The following is an 18078-nucleotide window of genomic DNA, read 5'->3' on the forward strand; positions in this document are numbered from 1 at the left end:
GGAGAGAGAGAGAGAGAGAGAGAGAGAGAGAGTGATAGACAGAAAGAGAGAGTGACAAAGAGAAAGAGACAGAAAGATAGAGAGAGATTCTTTTGTTGAATGTGCTGCAGCCACTAGGTTTATGGAAAGTGAAAAAAAGATTGTGCTATCCACTGGTTGTCAATGAGTCACTGTGTACTTTCAGTGTGTTCCTGTTCCCACATTACTCTTCATTAGTGGTTTTGAATCCTGACTCTGACCCCTGTATCTCAGCATATTAGCAATATTAGCAACACGTTAGCACTGTACACGCTTTGTGTTCCTTCACTTATTCAAGATTAAATGTGCAGCTTGACAAGACGAAGGCAGGGAAATTGGCTATTTTCTGGCCTACGCCGAGAGTTTTAATCCTTAAAGTTCGTTCTCTGCCTGAGCTACAGGAGTGCACGCTGGGGCGGGGAACGCCTGCGCACGTAAACGCATTCGGGTTCCTTTTCAAAGCCCGCGTTCTTGTGACTAAACGTCCACAGATTGAGTAAATGGCTGAAATTCTCCTCGGTAACAGCTGAGGAGGTATAAATGCCATTCGCTCTGTGATTAGACTGTTGGCGGCAGCCAACCGGTTGAAAGGAGGATTCTGTCAAGATGTGGAATATAACCCAGATAGAGGCCTGGGAGTGTATTATTTCAGTGACACGGGGCTGAGGTTATTAAATACTCGCCTGAAGTGGTGAAGGCAGCTGCTGACAGAACGGATCAGCAACCTGCCCATTGGCACGGTTATTTGCTCCTGGAAGACGCCTTTATGCCTCGGCCTGGGGAATGCTGCCCCCTGCTGGTCAATGTGTGTATAACTCAAATATGCATGAAAGGGAGCTTGAACTGGAGTTCCTTGTATCGAGTGGTAGTAGTGGGAAGGACAGAAAACATTCAAAGGATGTCAGTACGAACTCAGGTGTAAGGACGAAGTTGGGCAGTTCTGATTTACTGTTCTTTTAAGGCACAGAACACTGTGTAGTGCAGTATCACAGGGATTTTTCTTACAATGTCGGCCTGTAAGCCTGGATGTATTCATGTGGTCTATACAAAAAAGCAAATGATGGAAATAATATATAACATAATAACAAAACAACAACATAATAATACTCAATAGCATCATACAGAAATTAGGGACATCCAAGTGGTTCAGTCTGACTGCACTGGGCACTGTAGTTTCAGGTTTGAAGACGGGCTGTCATTATCCTAGCAACGAGTCCACAGTGGTGGAACATGTCACATGTAGTGTACTTAAATCAGTCAGTGGGAATATTGCATTAGACCCTTGATAATCCAAGTGCACACAGCCTACCAGCTGTAGTCGCCAACTAGCGCCTGGTATCTTAGTAGTGCTATATACTAGAGCTGTATATTGAATAATGATCATTGGTTTGCAGTAATGTGTATTAAGTGCAGTTGAATTTCTGCTTGTATGGTGCAGATGACTGTTAATAGATGAATGAGTGTACAAATAGCACCATAAAGGCTCTCCTATTTCTAAAACGATGTCCACTGATTCAATATACGGTATTCTAATTTTGTATGCCCAAAGATGCATTACAATCAGTATGCTGCATGGACGTTTGTAGGAGCATTTACTAAAAAGTCATATGCACCGATGGTGCCACAACTAAAACAATCTTTTTTAATCAAAACCAAAGACCTATGACATACAAACATATAGTACGATTAATCATTTGAAGAGCAGGTTTTTTGGAATGCTTTCTTCCAAAATTCTAAGTCAGTGTTCTAGATCTATATTGCTTTCAATTATCAGTAGTGCTTGTTATATCAGCATTAAAGTTAAAGTTATGTTCAGTTAAGCCATAATATATTGTTCCATGCTATTCTGTTGGAGATCTATCATGTCATCTGAAAGAAAAAACTGAAAATGTGTCTCCTATATGTGATACATGAATTAGTTGCAGACCTACTGAGCATGACTCAAGTTCAAAATTAAAACCAGCTCTAGAATCTTCCTTTTGCTTTTGTGCACATACACATGCACACACTGGCGTGCACGCACACACACAGACCAAAATGCATTGCATTAACAGCAATGACACTCTCTGGCCACCAGATGGAAAAAGAGCCTTAGTTTATATTTGAGAGGCCTAACAGAATCCTTCCGGGAAAGTACTCCTTTCACTCGTTTGCTTTTAATATTTATAAAAAATATGATATAGCAATGATTAACTTCTACATATTGCTGCATATGTTATCAGCCAAAGTTGAACTCCATGAAAAATGCAATAAGTCTCTGTTTAACTACACTAACCCCTATTATCTGCCTATGATATAGTGGATCTGTTCTCTCCCATACAAATCATATGTATCAACCACATAATTGTTGCAATTCATAAAACACACTTGTTTTCAGTATGCATTTCGGTAAATTCACAGGCCGCAGCTTCTCCTTTCTAATGATAATCATAATCTCTGCCTTAACATGTTACTTATATAAAATCTCCTAAATGCCTCAAGTGACAGTGATCGCTTTCCTTCGATGCGAGTTAATATCACTGCCTTGTGCATGATTGAAATCTCATTAGACCGGGGGGGGACTGTCCCACCGGGCAGGACCCCGGTGTTAATGGAGGCGTCTGTCAGGTCGGGGCAGAACGGCGGGCCCCGAAACCTCCGCTCTCGCCTCCGCTCATCGGGAGCTGTGACCTCGTGAGCAGGTGGGAGTTCTCACCCCTCCTCTCTCCGTCCCCACTCATGTGTGAGGCACGGACAGGGGCCTGCCGAGTGCCAAGATGTTCCAGAGGAACACGCATGTTATTTGGAATACCGCGCACGGCAGCCTACCGAGTCACACTAGTTTTGGGGTTATTTCTCAAGTGAGGCGCTGGTGTCGTACCCCTGAGCAAAGGAAATTAACCTGAATATACTTCGCCAAATTTGCAGCACGATAAAAAGGTAGCGTGTAACATTTTAACTGTGAAAATTATTCTGGATTAAAATATCAGCCAAACAGATGTTCAGTGATAAATTGTGTCTTCGTTCTTCCGACAAAATTAGCATAATTATACATTCATGGAAATAATATCGGAAGGTGCCGCTCAGCATCGTGTGCTGAGGGTTATGTGTGCATGTGATGTTGTGTAACAGTCTACACCTCCCCAGAAACATTCAGTGCCAATTCTATGAATAGGTGCTCATTGTTAAGGGCTATGCCAAGGATGCTGGTTGCTAAGCGAGTGGCATTCTCTCCTGTCGGATCTGTGTCAGTGACCCCTGAGGCCTGAGATTTCCTGGAAGAGACAGGACTACTAGACTGATGAGAGAAAAAAAAGAGTGAAGCTTGTTGGCACAACCCTGGCACAATGTTCAGTCACGTTGAAGTAAATGTACATCTTTATCTGAGGCAGCCTCAGGATGAATACTAGGTGAAAAAAGCATTGAAAAGCATGACCCCCCCCCATCTGTACTACTAAAGGCAAAAAGACGGATTCCTCTTTATCTTAGATGATTAGCATCTCTCATGAGCAACACAAGATCCTCAAAATTGTCTTCAATTTCTCCTGACATTTTACACAACCGCTTCACTCCTCACACCCAGCACATGCCTACAAGCGTTTAAAAATGAATCAACACGCTATTAATTTATAGACTACATACATTGATCTTATGGTAATCATAGTCATAAACCTGCATGCACTGCAGCTAGTGTTCAGTCATGACAACGACAGTGAACACTGGAACTTAAAAGACGTTGGTTCATGTCTTGTGTCGGATGCAGCTTTGATCAAACGCTTCATTCTGCCTCGGTACAAATCCAACCATTGAACCTGCAGCAGGTACAGAAACATTTCTTTATATGCCCTCCTGGATAACATCCAGTGATTAATGCATTTATACCACAGCTTCAGTCACCCAAATAAAGTACATGCTATTATTTGATTATGTCTAAACCTGAAACTGCTATCAAACAGCCAGTGCACTTTCATTCTAAATTAATGGGTGGAAACATTAAGCCATGTGGCAATGCTTCCTTTTCCAGGTCATAAAAGGTCTTGACAACTAATTGGATCAACTGGATTACGAGTTGCGTAAGTACCTCGACAACATCACTGAAACTAGTGACCACTATACAGCATATTGCACGGGTTCATAATATTCCAAAAAATCTAATGGCAACAATGTCTGTTAAAAAATCGTAATTCCTTTTTTAATATTGCGGAGTTCCGGGAAGGTAAATATTATTGTCAGAAAACTTAAATTAAAGCAATCTACTGCTGTAATCTGCATTGCATCAATGATGGTAGTTCAGTTCTGTGTGTGTGTGTGTGTGTGTGTGTGTGTGTGTGTGTGTGTGTGTGTGTGTGTGTGTGATTTGAACATTACACTATGAGCTGGAACATCGTTAATGGCGCAGCTTTTTAAATAGCCTTTTATTTGAATTACGTTAACACACATTAACCGTTACAGCGGTCCCCAGTGCTGAAGCAAATCGGTAATTATGAGTATCATAAATAACCAGAGATGCCAACTCTATATCCATTCAGTTGTACCGGCCATATTGCATATTCATTGAGAGACAGGTTATAGAACAGGATGAATAGAACTGTCGCAGTCAGATAAACCCAATAACACATTATAAATTCATGCGTTAGATTACATAATTCATTGTTAAATAAAGCCATTTGACTGACGAACAAACTGTGTTCCACTTGTGGCTGAATACATTTACTGAAAACCATAAAATGACTTCAGTAAATATTTAAGACCCTAGAGGAATGTAGAATTGGTGGCAGTTTATAAATCCTGAATCAATTACGCAATTTCTAAGAAAGAAACAAATGCCTACTTTCTTTAGTTAGCGTGGGGTAGTTTAAATACCTATTTTGGTCTATCCGATATCTGAAAGGGTAATTCTGTGAAATGAAGATAGTCATTGATATTTTCGAAGGATTGGTCAGGTACACTGTCAGTCTTCCTGCATCGTCATCAGGTTGGCTGACTCGTCAGACTGGAAGGGCTAATCCCGGATGCCGGTTTATACCGATTAGCTCTGCCTGGCTACCGATCTCTCTGTCCAGCCCATTTTTCACAAGCTACCGACTCACTGGGTTGCTGCAGAAGGAGTGGCTCTGAGCGAGGTTCCGAGTGCTCACCGGAATTTCAGCCAGCGTTTTGCATCTCCGCGGCATTCCCCCACTCCCAGCGGTCTACACAATTATCAATGGGACTGAGTTGGCAACTCTGACAGGAAATACACACTTCGGTGCACCGTTAAGGACGCAGGGCGGTAAACAGCATTCCTTAAGACCAGTGGGTGTTTGTCGTGCGCGGCAGGGATGGGTACGGTGCTTTCCCTATCTCCAACATCACGGAAAGGAGCCGTTCAAGATCAAACGAACGCGGCAAGTGGGAAGACGGATAAAACCCTTAAGCGGCATACAGATTTAATATCAGCCCTCACATGGAAGCGATTCGTTTCGGCTTCGGCCAAGAAAAAGAGTACCAAGAAAGTTAGTCCGAACCCTCCGCCGTCACAGGCTAAAAACAACCAGGTCGAACACCTAAACAAAGAAAATTTAAAGAAATCTCAGCATGCAACTTCAGACCAGAAAGGGTCGCATCGGGATCACAAGACAGTGCCGCTGGCGGTACCGGTTCCGACCGTTCCAGAAAAGAGCCTACATCAAGACCAAACCCAGAATCTGCCACAGAATGGCAAACAGATTGTATCAGTCAAAAAGCTACTTAGCAGCCAGTCTCTGTTATCTCCAATACGCGTAGTTGTTCAAGCGTCAACCGGAGAGTTGTTGCGCTGTTTGGGGGAATTCATGTGCCGACGGTGCTTTAAATTGAAAGAGCTGACTCCCAGTGAGATTATCCTGTGGTTTCGAAATGTGGACCGATCCCTCCTGATGCAAGGCTGGCAGGAACAAGGATTCATTACACCTGCTACCCTTGTGTTTGTCTACATGCTTTGCAGAGAAGCCGTAACCAGCGAGGTCGACAACGAAAATGAACTTCAAGCCACCTTCCTGACCTGCCTCTACTTGGCTTACTCCTACATGGGAAACGAGATTTCTTACCCTCTGAAACCCTTTCTTGTGGAAGCTAACAAAGAGATCTTCTGGGAGCGATCCCTGGAAGTCATTGATAAAATGAGCGCCAAAATGCTGCAGATCAATTCGGATCCGCATTTCTTCACCGAGGTATTTCAGGACCTCAAAAACGAGGGAGAATCAGGGGACACGAAGAGCAAAGTGACACACATCCTGGACCGCTAAGAAAACGAAAGGAAATAGGATAGACATCTAAATCTCCCCGCATCCGTATGTGAAGGGTGGGTGATTGTGAAGCCCAGGTTACGGTAACATGCACTAGAGCCGGTGGAACAAACCAGACTCGGGCCTTCCCCTTTTCCGATAAGACATGTATCGTATTGTTACTGTGTAAAATAGAACCTCGTGCTACTGTGAATCACAGTACATTGGGGGACGGGGTAAGGGGCAAGTCAATAAATGCATGCCTAAAGTATTCTAATTGTTCCTTAATTGTGGCTTTAACTGACTGAGTGGTGGAGGGCAACCCTTGAGAATTTAAAATGTTAGCATTGGATGACATATTAGTACATACGTGTTTAGGTAATTTATTTATATATTTATTTCAGTTTGTGGACTGAGAAGGTAAAGGACGAGCAGTATTTTGTACGTGGCGCTATCCAAGGTGCTGGCCTTCAACGGACACATTGCACACGTATTGTGTTGTTGAACCTTATGCTGTCTATTTGAACTTTGAATGTAACGATTTACGACGAAACAATGTTACGTTATCCTACGTGCCAACTGTTATAGTATAAAACGTATTGTTTTATATTGTATATTGTATATTTAAAACAAAATACATCATACTTGCAAACTACCCTGTGCTGCTGAATTTGAATTATTTTGTACTCAGACTTCTTTGTGAGACCAAAAAAACAACCTACTGTTTTCCTGATAATGAAGAGTTCAAGTCTCCTTTTCACAGTGCATGGGTAGCCTACATCTGTGCTCAGACGACACTTCGGGATATGTGTGTCATTGTCATATTCCGACTGATTTACTTGCTCTTATACATTAGTCTTACTACAGTGTAGTCAGTTTCACCCAGAACACAGAGAATGAGCACTTTCTTATTAGCAAAGCAGAGGCAAAAATAAGAACAATTCTGTGTCAAACAGGATTTGAACTATTTATTTCTGAACGATGAGAAGCGGAAATGCACAAAATAAAACGATGCTCTCGTCTTCATATACATTTGAAAATAATTTTAATGTTTTGTGTAAACACTTGTGTAAACCTCACTATATACTTTTATTTCAACTGGTATCCTTAGCATCACCTGTTACATGTATCTTGGCTGAGCCACAAACGATAATTTAACGGAAAATCTGGCACTATAACTGTTGTTTTATTTTTTATTTTTTGTGCAAGGTTTTTAGTTCTACTTACAAAGCATTGTAGGTGAACATACCATTGACCGCTCTTACTGATAAAAAGTTTGTAGCAAGGCATTCTAGGAAAATATACATTAGTTAAATGCAAAATGTAAGTGTATATCAGTTCAAATAAAATGTCAGAATCAACTAATTTCTTCATTGGTTCGTGCACATGAGCGCAGGTCTTGGCGTTAATTTTTTTCTATTCTTTACAATTAGTCAGCTTCAATCATTTTCCCAGCATCATTATCTTCGTCGTCGTCATCCAGAATCCGTATCATTTAAAGTACGTTTGAATGCTTCGAAAACCCACAGACGGCTAAATGTATAGTTCGTGTACATTACATGGGTGACTTCGTGAACGATATCATGTTCGCAATGATAAAGCTAATTATTCTTGCCAGGTAGGTAGGTAAAAACGTTAAACCGGTAGCAATATCCCTAAGATGTGCATTTATCGTTTGGCAGTACGATTTATATAATTCTTCTGAAATATCTGCATTTCCAGAAACAATTTAAATACTTTATTCCGATTTTCCAAACAAGTGTGACAGAACACTCCTTCACTCTGAGTACGGTTGCCTATGTGAGTCATTACTGTCTACAGGTTAAACGATTACATAAGCACGAAGTGGTAGGCTGGAATATAAAAAAATCCTCCAGAATGTGTGAATAAAGCACGTGGTCCGAATGTTCTTACAGCTGATTGGTTAGAATTTGGTGCAGTCTGTTAGAACTGTCATTCTCACGGAAAGATGCGGAGGCCGGCTGCTGGGGTCAGAGGAATTTATCATCCAACTGTAAGCGCAATTCTTATCGTCTCTATAGAAACCGCAACATTACAAAAGTTGTGTAATTCCCATGAAGCCTACGGGTACACGTATAATGAAGTACTGCAGGCGTTCTAAAGGAAAGCACACACACGTACACGCGCCTAGACCCCAGACGCACATTTTACACTCACGCTCATCAAGTTTACGTCATGTAAGTACTCCCGCATGCAATAGAAATGTGGTTGTCACGGAGACCTCAGCAACAGGAGGCAAAAAGTCAAAAGGCAGATACAGGAACATTGTGTCAAGAATAGACTGAAACATGAATAATTAATCTATTCATCAAAATGATCATCCGTTTTCATCTGAGTTATATGACATCATAAAAACTGATATTCAGGGTATTTTTTATTGATGATGATGACAAACTGATGATGATTAGAACAACCACTAGTATCAAAAAAGAGGACATTTGAAAGACAATGGCTGCCCTGTTTAACTACAGTAGATTTGACGTACCTCATCTATTAAGCTGTTTATTACTTTTACAATGTGTACTGTAAATTACTGTGCAGTCCGTAAGTATTTGGACAGTGGCACATTCATTGTTGCTTTGGCTCTGTACTCCAGCACATTTGAAAAGTATAAAAATGACAATGAGGTAATCGAACGGACTGTCAGCTGTATGAGGGCATTTACATCCACATCAAGTAATCCGCGTAGGAATTACAGCCCTTATTCATACAGTGAGTTCCACGGTGTTTGGGACAAAGACTTATTTTTTCTTAATATGGCACTGCATTCCACAATTTTAGATTTGAAGCGCACCGAACACCAGCAGACGCGGCACCCCTCCAGCACTGGATTCTGACACTTGCGGCCTATAAATAACAGAAATGTGGATGAGGGCTGTAATTCCGCGTAGGAATTACAGCCCTTATTCATACAGTGAGTTCCACGGTGTTTGGGACAAAGACTTATTTTTTCTTAATATGGCACTGCATTCCACAATTTTAGATTTGAAGCGCACCGAACACCAGCAGACGCGGCACCCCTCCAGCACTGGATTCTGACACTTGCGGCCTATAAATAACAGAAATGTGGATGACAAGAGAGACCGTGTTGAGGTGTGGACCTGATTTCCCAGTGTTTCTTCAGACAAACTTACACGCCAGAATTAAATCAACTCAGTCACACAATCTATTAGAAAACTAAAGCTTAAAAAATTCACATCCCCAATTAATTGTTACTTTTTCTGCACCTCAGCTTCAAAGGCAGAAATTAAGACAGCCTTATATTCCATTTTAACGACCTGCAGGAAATTATAAGAAACTTTATTTTTAAAGCACCTTTCAGACATGGAAATGCTGCTCAAATAGTTTTGCAGTATCGCAATGAATAAAAACAGTTTGTTCTTGATTGCCCTTTGTTTGCAGGTGTGTTGCCTAGTTGGAAGACCAACTTTTGGAACTCTCCGTGGTGCTGAAACTCAGGTTTAATGAATGCTGTCTTTGGTGCTGCAGAACTTAAATTTGCAGCTAAAAAGGGGCAGGACACGTTCAGACTGCAACGCAAACAACATATTCCTATGATAAATACAATTTGTTTATACTTCAATATCTCAAACAACATTTTTGCTTTCAGATAAAACAATATGCCAGGATGATACATACCTAATTCTGTGCTTGTTGTAATAAAATATTTACATTGCAGTGAATAGCTACAGGTCTTATGTAGATCAATGACATCATCAAATCTCAATTTAAACAGGCTTCCATACACAGTCTTAAATAGCCCCTACTGTCCGTATAGGGTCTTGGATACAAATGTTAAGTGTGATCCGTTTAATGAGGTCCTTTGAAAGGTCACTCACAGGTGCTACTGATCTAAATCCCATGAGACAGACATGCCTGGCATGTTCAGTTGCAGGCTCGATGCAGTGATAGACAACCATGATCCTGGAGCGCCAGAAATGTTCTTGCTTCCTGCTCCGCCCAAATCTATTACTACAAAATTATATTACTTATTAGGCTGAATGAATGCAACTGACCTGCTGCAGGTAATATGTGCGTGTACTGGTGAGAAAGAAAACTATTTTAAATTAATAGTTTTTATTCAAAATAAATGACCGTTATAGCTTATATTTATGAAATTCTGAAATCGAACAATGGAATTACATTACAGCATTTATCACTTGTATTCAGGACGATTTACACAGATTACATTTGGTACCCTGCCCAACCTTTTCAATACCACCAGATCACAGACTGCCTCGTTTGCTAGTTTTTCTATGAAAATAGCTCCGATAACCAATTATCTTTTAACTTGAAGTAGCCTTATGTTTTGGCTAAGAAACGACTTTAAACTGAAACATTCCAACTTGTTAGAGTACCCAAGACTTGAGTATTGATGTCACTGAATCATACAAATGAATTACCACAAATCATTTTTTACTATTTACTTATGTATTCAGGCCTGATGTAATCATTTCAGACCAGACCATATTGGTCACTCCACTTACATTACATTACAGGCATTTGGCAGACGCTCTTATCCAGAGCGACGTACAACAAAGTGTATAACCATAACCAGGAACAAGTATGACGAAACCCCTAGAGAGAAGTACCGGTCCAAGTACAGGGAACAACCGCATAGTTCAACCTGGACCCTGGTGGTTAAACTGATTAACACTTGATCCATGCCAAAGTATGGAGACTAACCCGGCATTCACACAACAAGCAACTCTGTTGACAGGTCGCTTAAGTTTGCTACGCTGAGGGTGGGGTAGGAGCCAGCCGTTGTGCCCTTTTAGGCATGATTGTGACCAGCTGGCTGGCCTGCTGGCAAGAGCTCCTCTATTGCAGACGTGCACGCCTTCCCTGCCTTGATTTGAAACGAGGCCTGGCGGAACAGTTATTCATGAAATTGCACCACATCCACAGGAAAACGAGGAACGGCCATCAGCAGGCAATGCCCACGAGCAATCAAGCCGCGGTCAACTTTTCTCCGGCGACAGAGTAGTTTGCCATGGCAACATCAGAGCAGTTGTTTGAGTCACTCGGCTTCACAGAAAATGAATGGGCTTTTGGGAACTGGTCCACCGAGCTGCTCACTGTGTCAATGGTGGGTAAAGGAAGGTCACACTTATGAATTGGATGAGCCGTACTGGGAATGACGGGCCCTGTATACATGCTCAACAGACTGTATACACAACCAGATTAGGAGAGTAACAATGCAATTGCCTAATCTGTCCAACGGGATTATGCCAGCAGTTAGAGTGAGAGACTCAGCTCTTGCTATATGTGGACGGTGTAATCATCTTATCCTGAGTTAGCATGAATGGCTCATCACAGGCGTGAGATCAAACTGGTAGCAACCAGTGGAATCTGCAGGCTTCTGAGTAAAGCTTTGAAAGCTGGGCACAGACAGCTGTCCAGTTCACACTGACCTGGGAGGACAGAATTTTGTCCAATTAACTGCCTGCATGTTTTCCTCTTCCCCATTGGTTAGATGTTCTTAATTCTGCGCTATGCTCACTTGCACGTTAAATGGAGAAAAAAAAACTGGCCTGCACAGAGCCCTGACCTCAACCCCATCCAACAACTATGGATCAATTGGAAAACCAACTGCCTGCCAGGCCTAATCGCCCAATCAGTGGCCGACCTCACTAATGCTCTTCTGGCTGAATGGAAGCAAATCCCTGCAGCAATGCTCCAAAATCATGTATAAAGCCTTCCCAGAAGAGTGGAGGTTGTTTATAGCACCAAAGGGCGGACCAACTCCATATTAATGCCCATCATTTTTTATGAGGTGTTAGGTGTCAGGTGTCCACATGCTTTTGGCCCTGTTGTGTAAAACTGTTCATTCAAAAGGTTCAGTAGCATTAATTCATTACTACAGCATATGAAGTTCAGAGGAAAACAAATAATTCAAACAAGACAATCTGACACCTGGCTTCACCAGTTCCTACAATTGCTTTGGCTTAAGCGGGTTGAAACGCACATTTCTTCTTTTGTAGGTGAAGAGCCAAGACTGCTGCACTGTTCTCCGGAAAAGTGGAGCAGTCTCAGAATAAACGTTAATACAAAATGGGTCAAATGTGATAGATAGTTCGGATGTTTTCTCTTTTTTTCCAGAACACCAGTACCTTTGTGGTTAGGGCTATATTTAGAGGCGGAGTAGGTATGGCATGACTGAACCCACAGAGAGGCTTGGATAATACCACCCACTGACTGATAGTTAGTCATTACTTCACTCAGACAGTCTCAGAGCATTGTTCCTTCCGAATGAAACCACATACAACGCCTCATAGACTAAAAGCATAAAACAATGTGTACCACCTCTTTACCTGCATTATAGTCATCCAGACAGAACATATTAAACCAGTTGGTGAGGCTATGAGTTGTTTTCTTCAACAGCTGAGGATGAGTATATCCAACTTTGTGGATGCACACATGGTTGCTATTCTGTCAAGTTTTTAATATCTTAAAGTCAATCCATGGAGTGAATATGCCATCCTACATTTAGGACACTTACTGAAAGGCCTCACTGAAGCTTGCTGGATCCCAATCCATAATGAACATGGTGACGTTCAGGGAAGGAGGGAGTTGTAAAGGGCTTATTCTTTATATTTTGAACACAAAATAATTTGTGATCACAGAAATTGATTTTTTTTAAAGGCTGGGCATGAACATAATAAAAGATGCATCACTTACAATATTTAGACTCAACTCAATGTCCAGGAGTAAACGTAATGAAAAATTACTGTTTACAATGAACTGCAGGGGGAAATACCTCTACTAATTACAGAATAGTCAGGATGCATAATTAAAACGTGTCCGACTTAGGCCTAATTCACCACAAGTGGGCTCCATGGAATGCAGGGGATATAAATGCATTTTACCTCATGCGGTGATCAAATAGTACAAAAGTAAAGTCGGTCTCATAATTAATCAGTCTCATAAAATTAATTGTTAAACCAGGATTACAAATTTCAGCATTAAGTATTACAATAATAACCAACAACATAACAACATGCGGAATTCCTTTGAGGAGGTAGGCTGAAACAACTATCCAAATACTCATCAGACCTACGACAAGGTTTAATAAAATAAAATTTATTAAACAAACACAGAAACATCTAAACTAAAATGGTACAGGACAAAATAAAGGAGGATATGGAAAGGGGAGCAGAGTGATGCATGTTTGTCCACCAGCACACGCGGTGTAGGAGAGAATAAAGAACACTTTGTTCGGAGGGAACCAGATATGAACCAGATTTTAGCATGTGAGGCTAACGTGGCCTGAAGGCTGGGCTACTGGTGATAGCTACATTAAGCTAATCCCAGGACCTGTTATCATGACAACAATTGGTTATTTGATTTTGTACTTTTAATATCTTGTATTCCCATAATATGATGGAAATAAAGCACCGTTGCGGAACAACTGTATAATAAACATGTCATGAATAAGGGCCATTCCCATGGGAGGGGAACCATATTGAGTGGAGTAGTTAGGCTAACTAGTGAACTTAGGCCGTGAGGTCACGCAGGACTGTTTTGGGTGTCCAGAATTTAAAGGATCTTAACAGATATTGTGTAATACATTATCAAATGCACAAACAAACAAACAAACAAAGCACACGCACATATGTCGACATGTATCAACACAAGTTTTAAACACAGAGCAGTGTCCAGATTAACTAAAGGCCAGAGCCGGTGGAGTAAAAACTGACAATTTGTCCCTAATTTTCTTAATGATTGTTTATGTTTCTTTCCACCAAAAGTACACCAACGGTCACTACAAGGTTACAGTATGGGCGTCAAATATTAGAAAGATGTGAGAAGTCAAACAGAAAAGGAGCCATTTCCCCCAAGAATTATCCATGTGCATGTTTAACGGATACAGGCTGGATCAGGATGATGCCTGTGACGTCCCAGATTCCACCCACTCACTGAAACTCACGACATATTTCCCTCTAACTGCAACAATGACCGACACTGAGAATAAAGGCACGGGCGATAAAAACATAGCAATAAAAGTACAAATTCACCAGGGTACAATAACAATTATTAATGGAGCGGAAAAGTAGGCCATGGGCCCAGGGAGACTTCATTGGCGGGGGAAAAAAAGCAATTCACTGCGTGTATCATATGTCACTGTACCTAGCCTATATGAAGTGACAACAGAACAAATCCCCACCTACTGGAATATATGCCAGGAGAAAGATGATGGATGCGCGTGCATAATGCGCAGATTAACTCTAATTCTCTAGCTTCGGGCAGCAGGTGCTGTTCGTTCTGTTGAGAACGTTTCATAAAACGGATTCGGCATGGTTTATTTCCAAACCAATGTCTCTGTCGTCACGTGCACAGGTGGAAATAATCTACAACACATTTGTGTGCTTTGAATTATCGGCAGTATTTCTAGAGACCATGTTATTTGAATCAAAAGTCCTCTACATTTCATGTTTATAATGGTAATCTACCCAAAATAGGCCTATACCTTACCTAATTCCTTTAAAATAGTCAAAAATGTTATTTTCACAAAAACAATTACTGTTTGTAACTAAAACAATACAAAGTAAGATAAATATCAGTAATTGACAGGCACGTAGAAATACATCATTTTATCCACACCGTATAGTGTCTGCAGTGTTTAAATTCTGTCAAGTGTAAATCGCTCATTTAATTGTGTGATTCGCTCCCTTTACAAAAGAAAACCGACATAGGCTACTTACTTTTCTAAATAGTGCTAATTACCTGTTTTTTTGTAGCCCTGCTTACTAGCTGGCTAAGTGGACTCTGGCTACGCATGAATCGTTTTACATTTCTTTGAGAGAACAGCAAACTATAACCTTCACTCTCCAAAAACACCCCTTCAAACTAACCCGGTGTCTAAACTGACATAGCATTCCTGATGCAACATCACCATAACTTAACATAACTTAGCCATTCATTCTGCCGGCAGAATGAATGGCTGCACTTTGATCTCAACTTCACACCTGCAACAGTCGAAGCTATACTCTAACTGATTTCTCCCTTATCTTCGTAAATGTGTAGCAAAAGACCCTCGCGTTAACCTCCCCTGTTAGCTTATCTCTGTATGACACTAATTAGCATTAACAAAACACGGCATGGTTACATGTGTGATTAACAAAACACTCAAAACATAATATAGTTGCGTGATTAACCACCTCACGTGTCACACAATGAAGCTTGCAATGCAATGGCGTGCCCAGCGTTAGCAACAGCTAATATGAGCTAATGCTAATTTGACTAGCCAGGTGTGGCTAGCGCGATCATAACTTTACTTACCAGCGAAGTTGTTCATGCACGACGATGAGTGTGTTTTTAAATCCATTCTCCAACTTGCTGGATGGTGACTTGCACGTGGATTTGCAGTTAATATCGTTCACGTTCCTGTTGGAAGCTTCTTGTAATAACAAATAACAGCGCCATGTCCCAATGAAGATCGATTGCCATCGGAAAATGTGGAGCACGTGAAATGGGGAAGCCTTTGTGCTGGGAGCACCGGCATTTATGTGCGCTATCTAAAGGAGTGGAATAGCTGTGGAACTTTTCATTATAGTGCAGTTTAAATTAAATGTACTACGCATAGCTAGTAAGCTAAGTAAGCCGTATGTAGGCCGACTTGGATGTAGATCCCTAGTGGGGGGTTTCTAACTTCCGAAAAAAATCAATGGTAATGCAGTCCTCCCCCCACCCCCCATTAAGTAGTATTGGGTGGCGCTGTAGTGCCCTGCCCAAAAAAAAACAAACAAACAAAAACCATGGTGTGTAATTAAGTCTGGTTGGTTAGGCTGTGTGTCATGAAATACGAAATGGTGTTTCTTTTCTTTCTTTCCTTCTTTCTTTCTTTTCCCTCTTAGGTAGCCTAGTTACATTTATGCCATCTAGTTGGAAAGACCGATGGGGACCTAATGAAATGGAAACAGAGGTAGGTATCTCCTAAATGTCAATAAACAGAAAAAGTATAATGGAGAATAATATGGTCATCTTTGACACTAAAATGTGCCAAACACGTGGCGCAGTATAGTCATGGGGGTATGCCCGGCCAGCCTATAATTGGGTAGACGGCATGCCTGCCGTCCCAATTTGGCATTCATAAATCACACCGCACATTGTAATTCAGCGCCACCATTATAGAAAAATAATAACCTCACAAAATTAAGAATTCATTTCTCCCCTAGCTGAAAACTTTCTTCGAATGAATAAATCATGAAACACGATGTTCCCCCAGTCACAGGACTATAAAAGGAAATCATTTGCATATTAATGACCTATGCTGAAATTTAATGTAGTTTGAAGAGCACTCTCTGAAGGTTCCGGTCTGCAGTGCTAATCAACCCTGTGTATAGGCATGTGTAACCAGGACTGACAAACAGGCATGTTCTATGGACATACACATAAACACACGTATGTCCACACATGTCCTCAGGCAAGTCAGTGAAACTTCGGCTGTGTGACTCATGATATTGATAAATTATATGACTAAAAATAACTAATTGAAATAGCTAACTAAATAACTGAAAATGATAAATATTATTGTGTTCTTGTTATTATAATCACAACATTTTCTGATAAATATCTTAGTTTGTTCATTTCTTAATTGCTCTTTCCTTCAATATGAGAACCACTTTGCAACAAACTTTGTGAACATGTTTCATAACATAAAATCCCTTATAGACTGCTAGATAGGCTACAGTGAGCTGTGCTCAGTCACAGATTATTCTGTTTCATCTGTTTCATAATTATTTTAGTTCCTTCTCTCCTCTTTCCTCACATTTCCCCAATTGTCAAAGGCAGTTATTCTGTTATTCTTACTGTCCATGTGAGAAATACAACATGTGATCCGACACAGTTCTCGAGCAGCATGGCTGGCCATATACAGTTACTTCCATCAATAATCATACATTTTGTGGGTCAAATGAGAGCGAAACTGTCTTTTGTACAAATTTAATTTAGATTTAATGTTGCCTTACACTTTTCATTTCCCTCTATCGTATGAAAAATTAACTGAACGTACCCTGAAAGTACACTAATGTTCTATTCGGGTATTATTGAAGTTCTTTTGACAAGCAAAAAAAGTTACAAATTAATTATTTATTGTTGGCTAGGGTTATAATTTCATGTACCTATAAGGTACCACCTTAGTGACAAGCATTTGTACCTTTTTAGGCACTTTTTGTACCTTTTTTCTGGGTGTGTGGGCAAATGTTGAAAAACACCATTTCAGTATAATCTAAAAATGTGTTTTCACATTTTCCCTTTTTTCATCTTTTCCACTCCTTTAAAGAAAATCACTGAAGGTCACACTTGAACTGAGCTATTTTAGCTTGTACAATTTCTGCAAATAAAGAAATGGAGGAATTGGGTGTGCCTCAACAGAATCTTTGACATCTGCAGTGGGTTTTGCAACAGAACAGTCCTAATTAAGAAAAAATATAATCACAGGCTGACGCTTTTCTTGGAACTTGGGAAGAAAAAAAACCCATATTTTTCCCTCATGGCAGATGTGTCATTTGTTCGCACGGAAAGCTGAAAGCTGAAAGATGCATTACATTCTGTGCAGTGTGATATCTCACATCCTGCTTAATAAGCTTTGGTTTTATTTGTTGTGATATTTGCATCTAGCTTTTTCCAAAGGGAATCCATTCATTCATTCATCCTCAGAAGCCATTGGAAGCAATCAATTCAATAAAAATCATGCAGTCTATTTATTTGCTTGTTTGTTTGTTTGTTTGTTTGTTTATTTTAGTGATAATTATTGACTACTATCACCCAGTGTGTTTCACTGCATCCAATCTCAGCTTGTCCCTTCTGTCGG

At 40.6% G+C, this 18078-nt stretch overlaps 1 protein-coding gene and 1 long non-coding RNA gene across 4 annotated transcripts in view; one reads left to right on the forward strand and one right to left on the reverse strand.

Moving 5' to 3' along the window:
• The window catches only part of LOC118214472, a 265667-nt gene extending 249760 nt beyond the window's left edge, over positions 1-15907 (reverse strand). For all 3 annotated transcript variants that reach the window (XR_004762623.1, XR_004762624.1, XR_004762622.1), the window contains exon 1: positions 15546-15907. This is a non-coding gene — a long non-coding RNA (uncharacterized LOC118214472). The remainder of the gene's footprint in view (positions 1-15545) is intronic.
• LOC118214471 (cyclin-dependent kinase 5 activator 1-like) lies at positions 5031-6897 on the forward strand. Its single transcript, XM_035394449.1, has one exon. It carries the CDS (start codon positions 5319-5321, stop codon positions 6261-6263), a length of 945 nt encoding a protein of 314 aa, XP_035250340.1. The 5' UTR covers positions 5031-5318; the 3' UTR covers positions 6264-6897.
• Positions 15908-18078: the final 2171 nt, after the last annotated feature.

The sequence above is a fragment of the Anguilla anguilla genome, chromosome 15, assembly GCF_013347855.1.
Source record: "Anguilla anguilla isolate fAngAng1 chromosome 15, fAngAng1.pri, whole genome shotgun sequence".
NCBI lineage: Eukaryota > Metazoa > Chordata > Actinopteri > Anguilliformes > Anguillidae > Anguilla > Anguilla anguilla.

What these genes read in the sequence shown, in the direction of transcription:
- LOC118214471 (XM_035394449.1), top strand. Translation starts at nt 5,319, where the DNA reads ATGGGTACGGTGCTTTCCCTATCTCCAACATCACGGAAAGGAGCCGTT.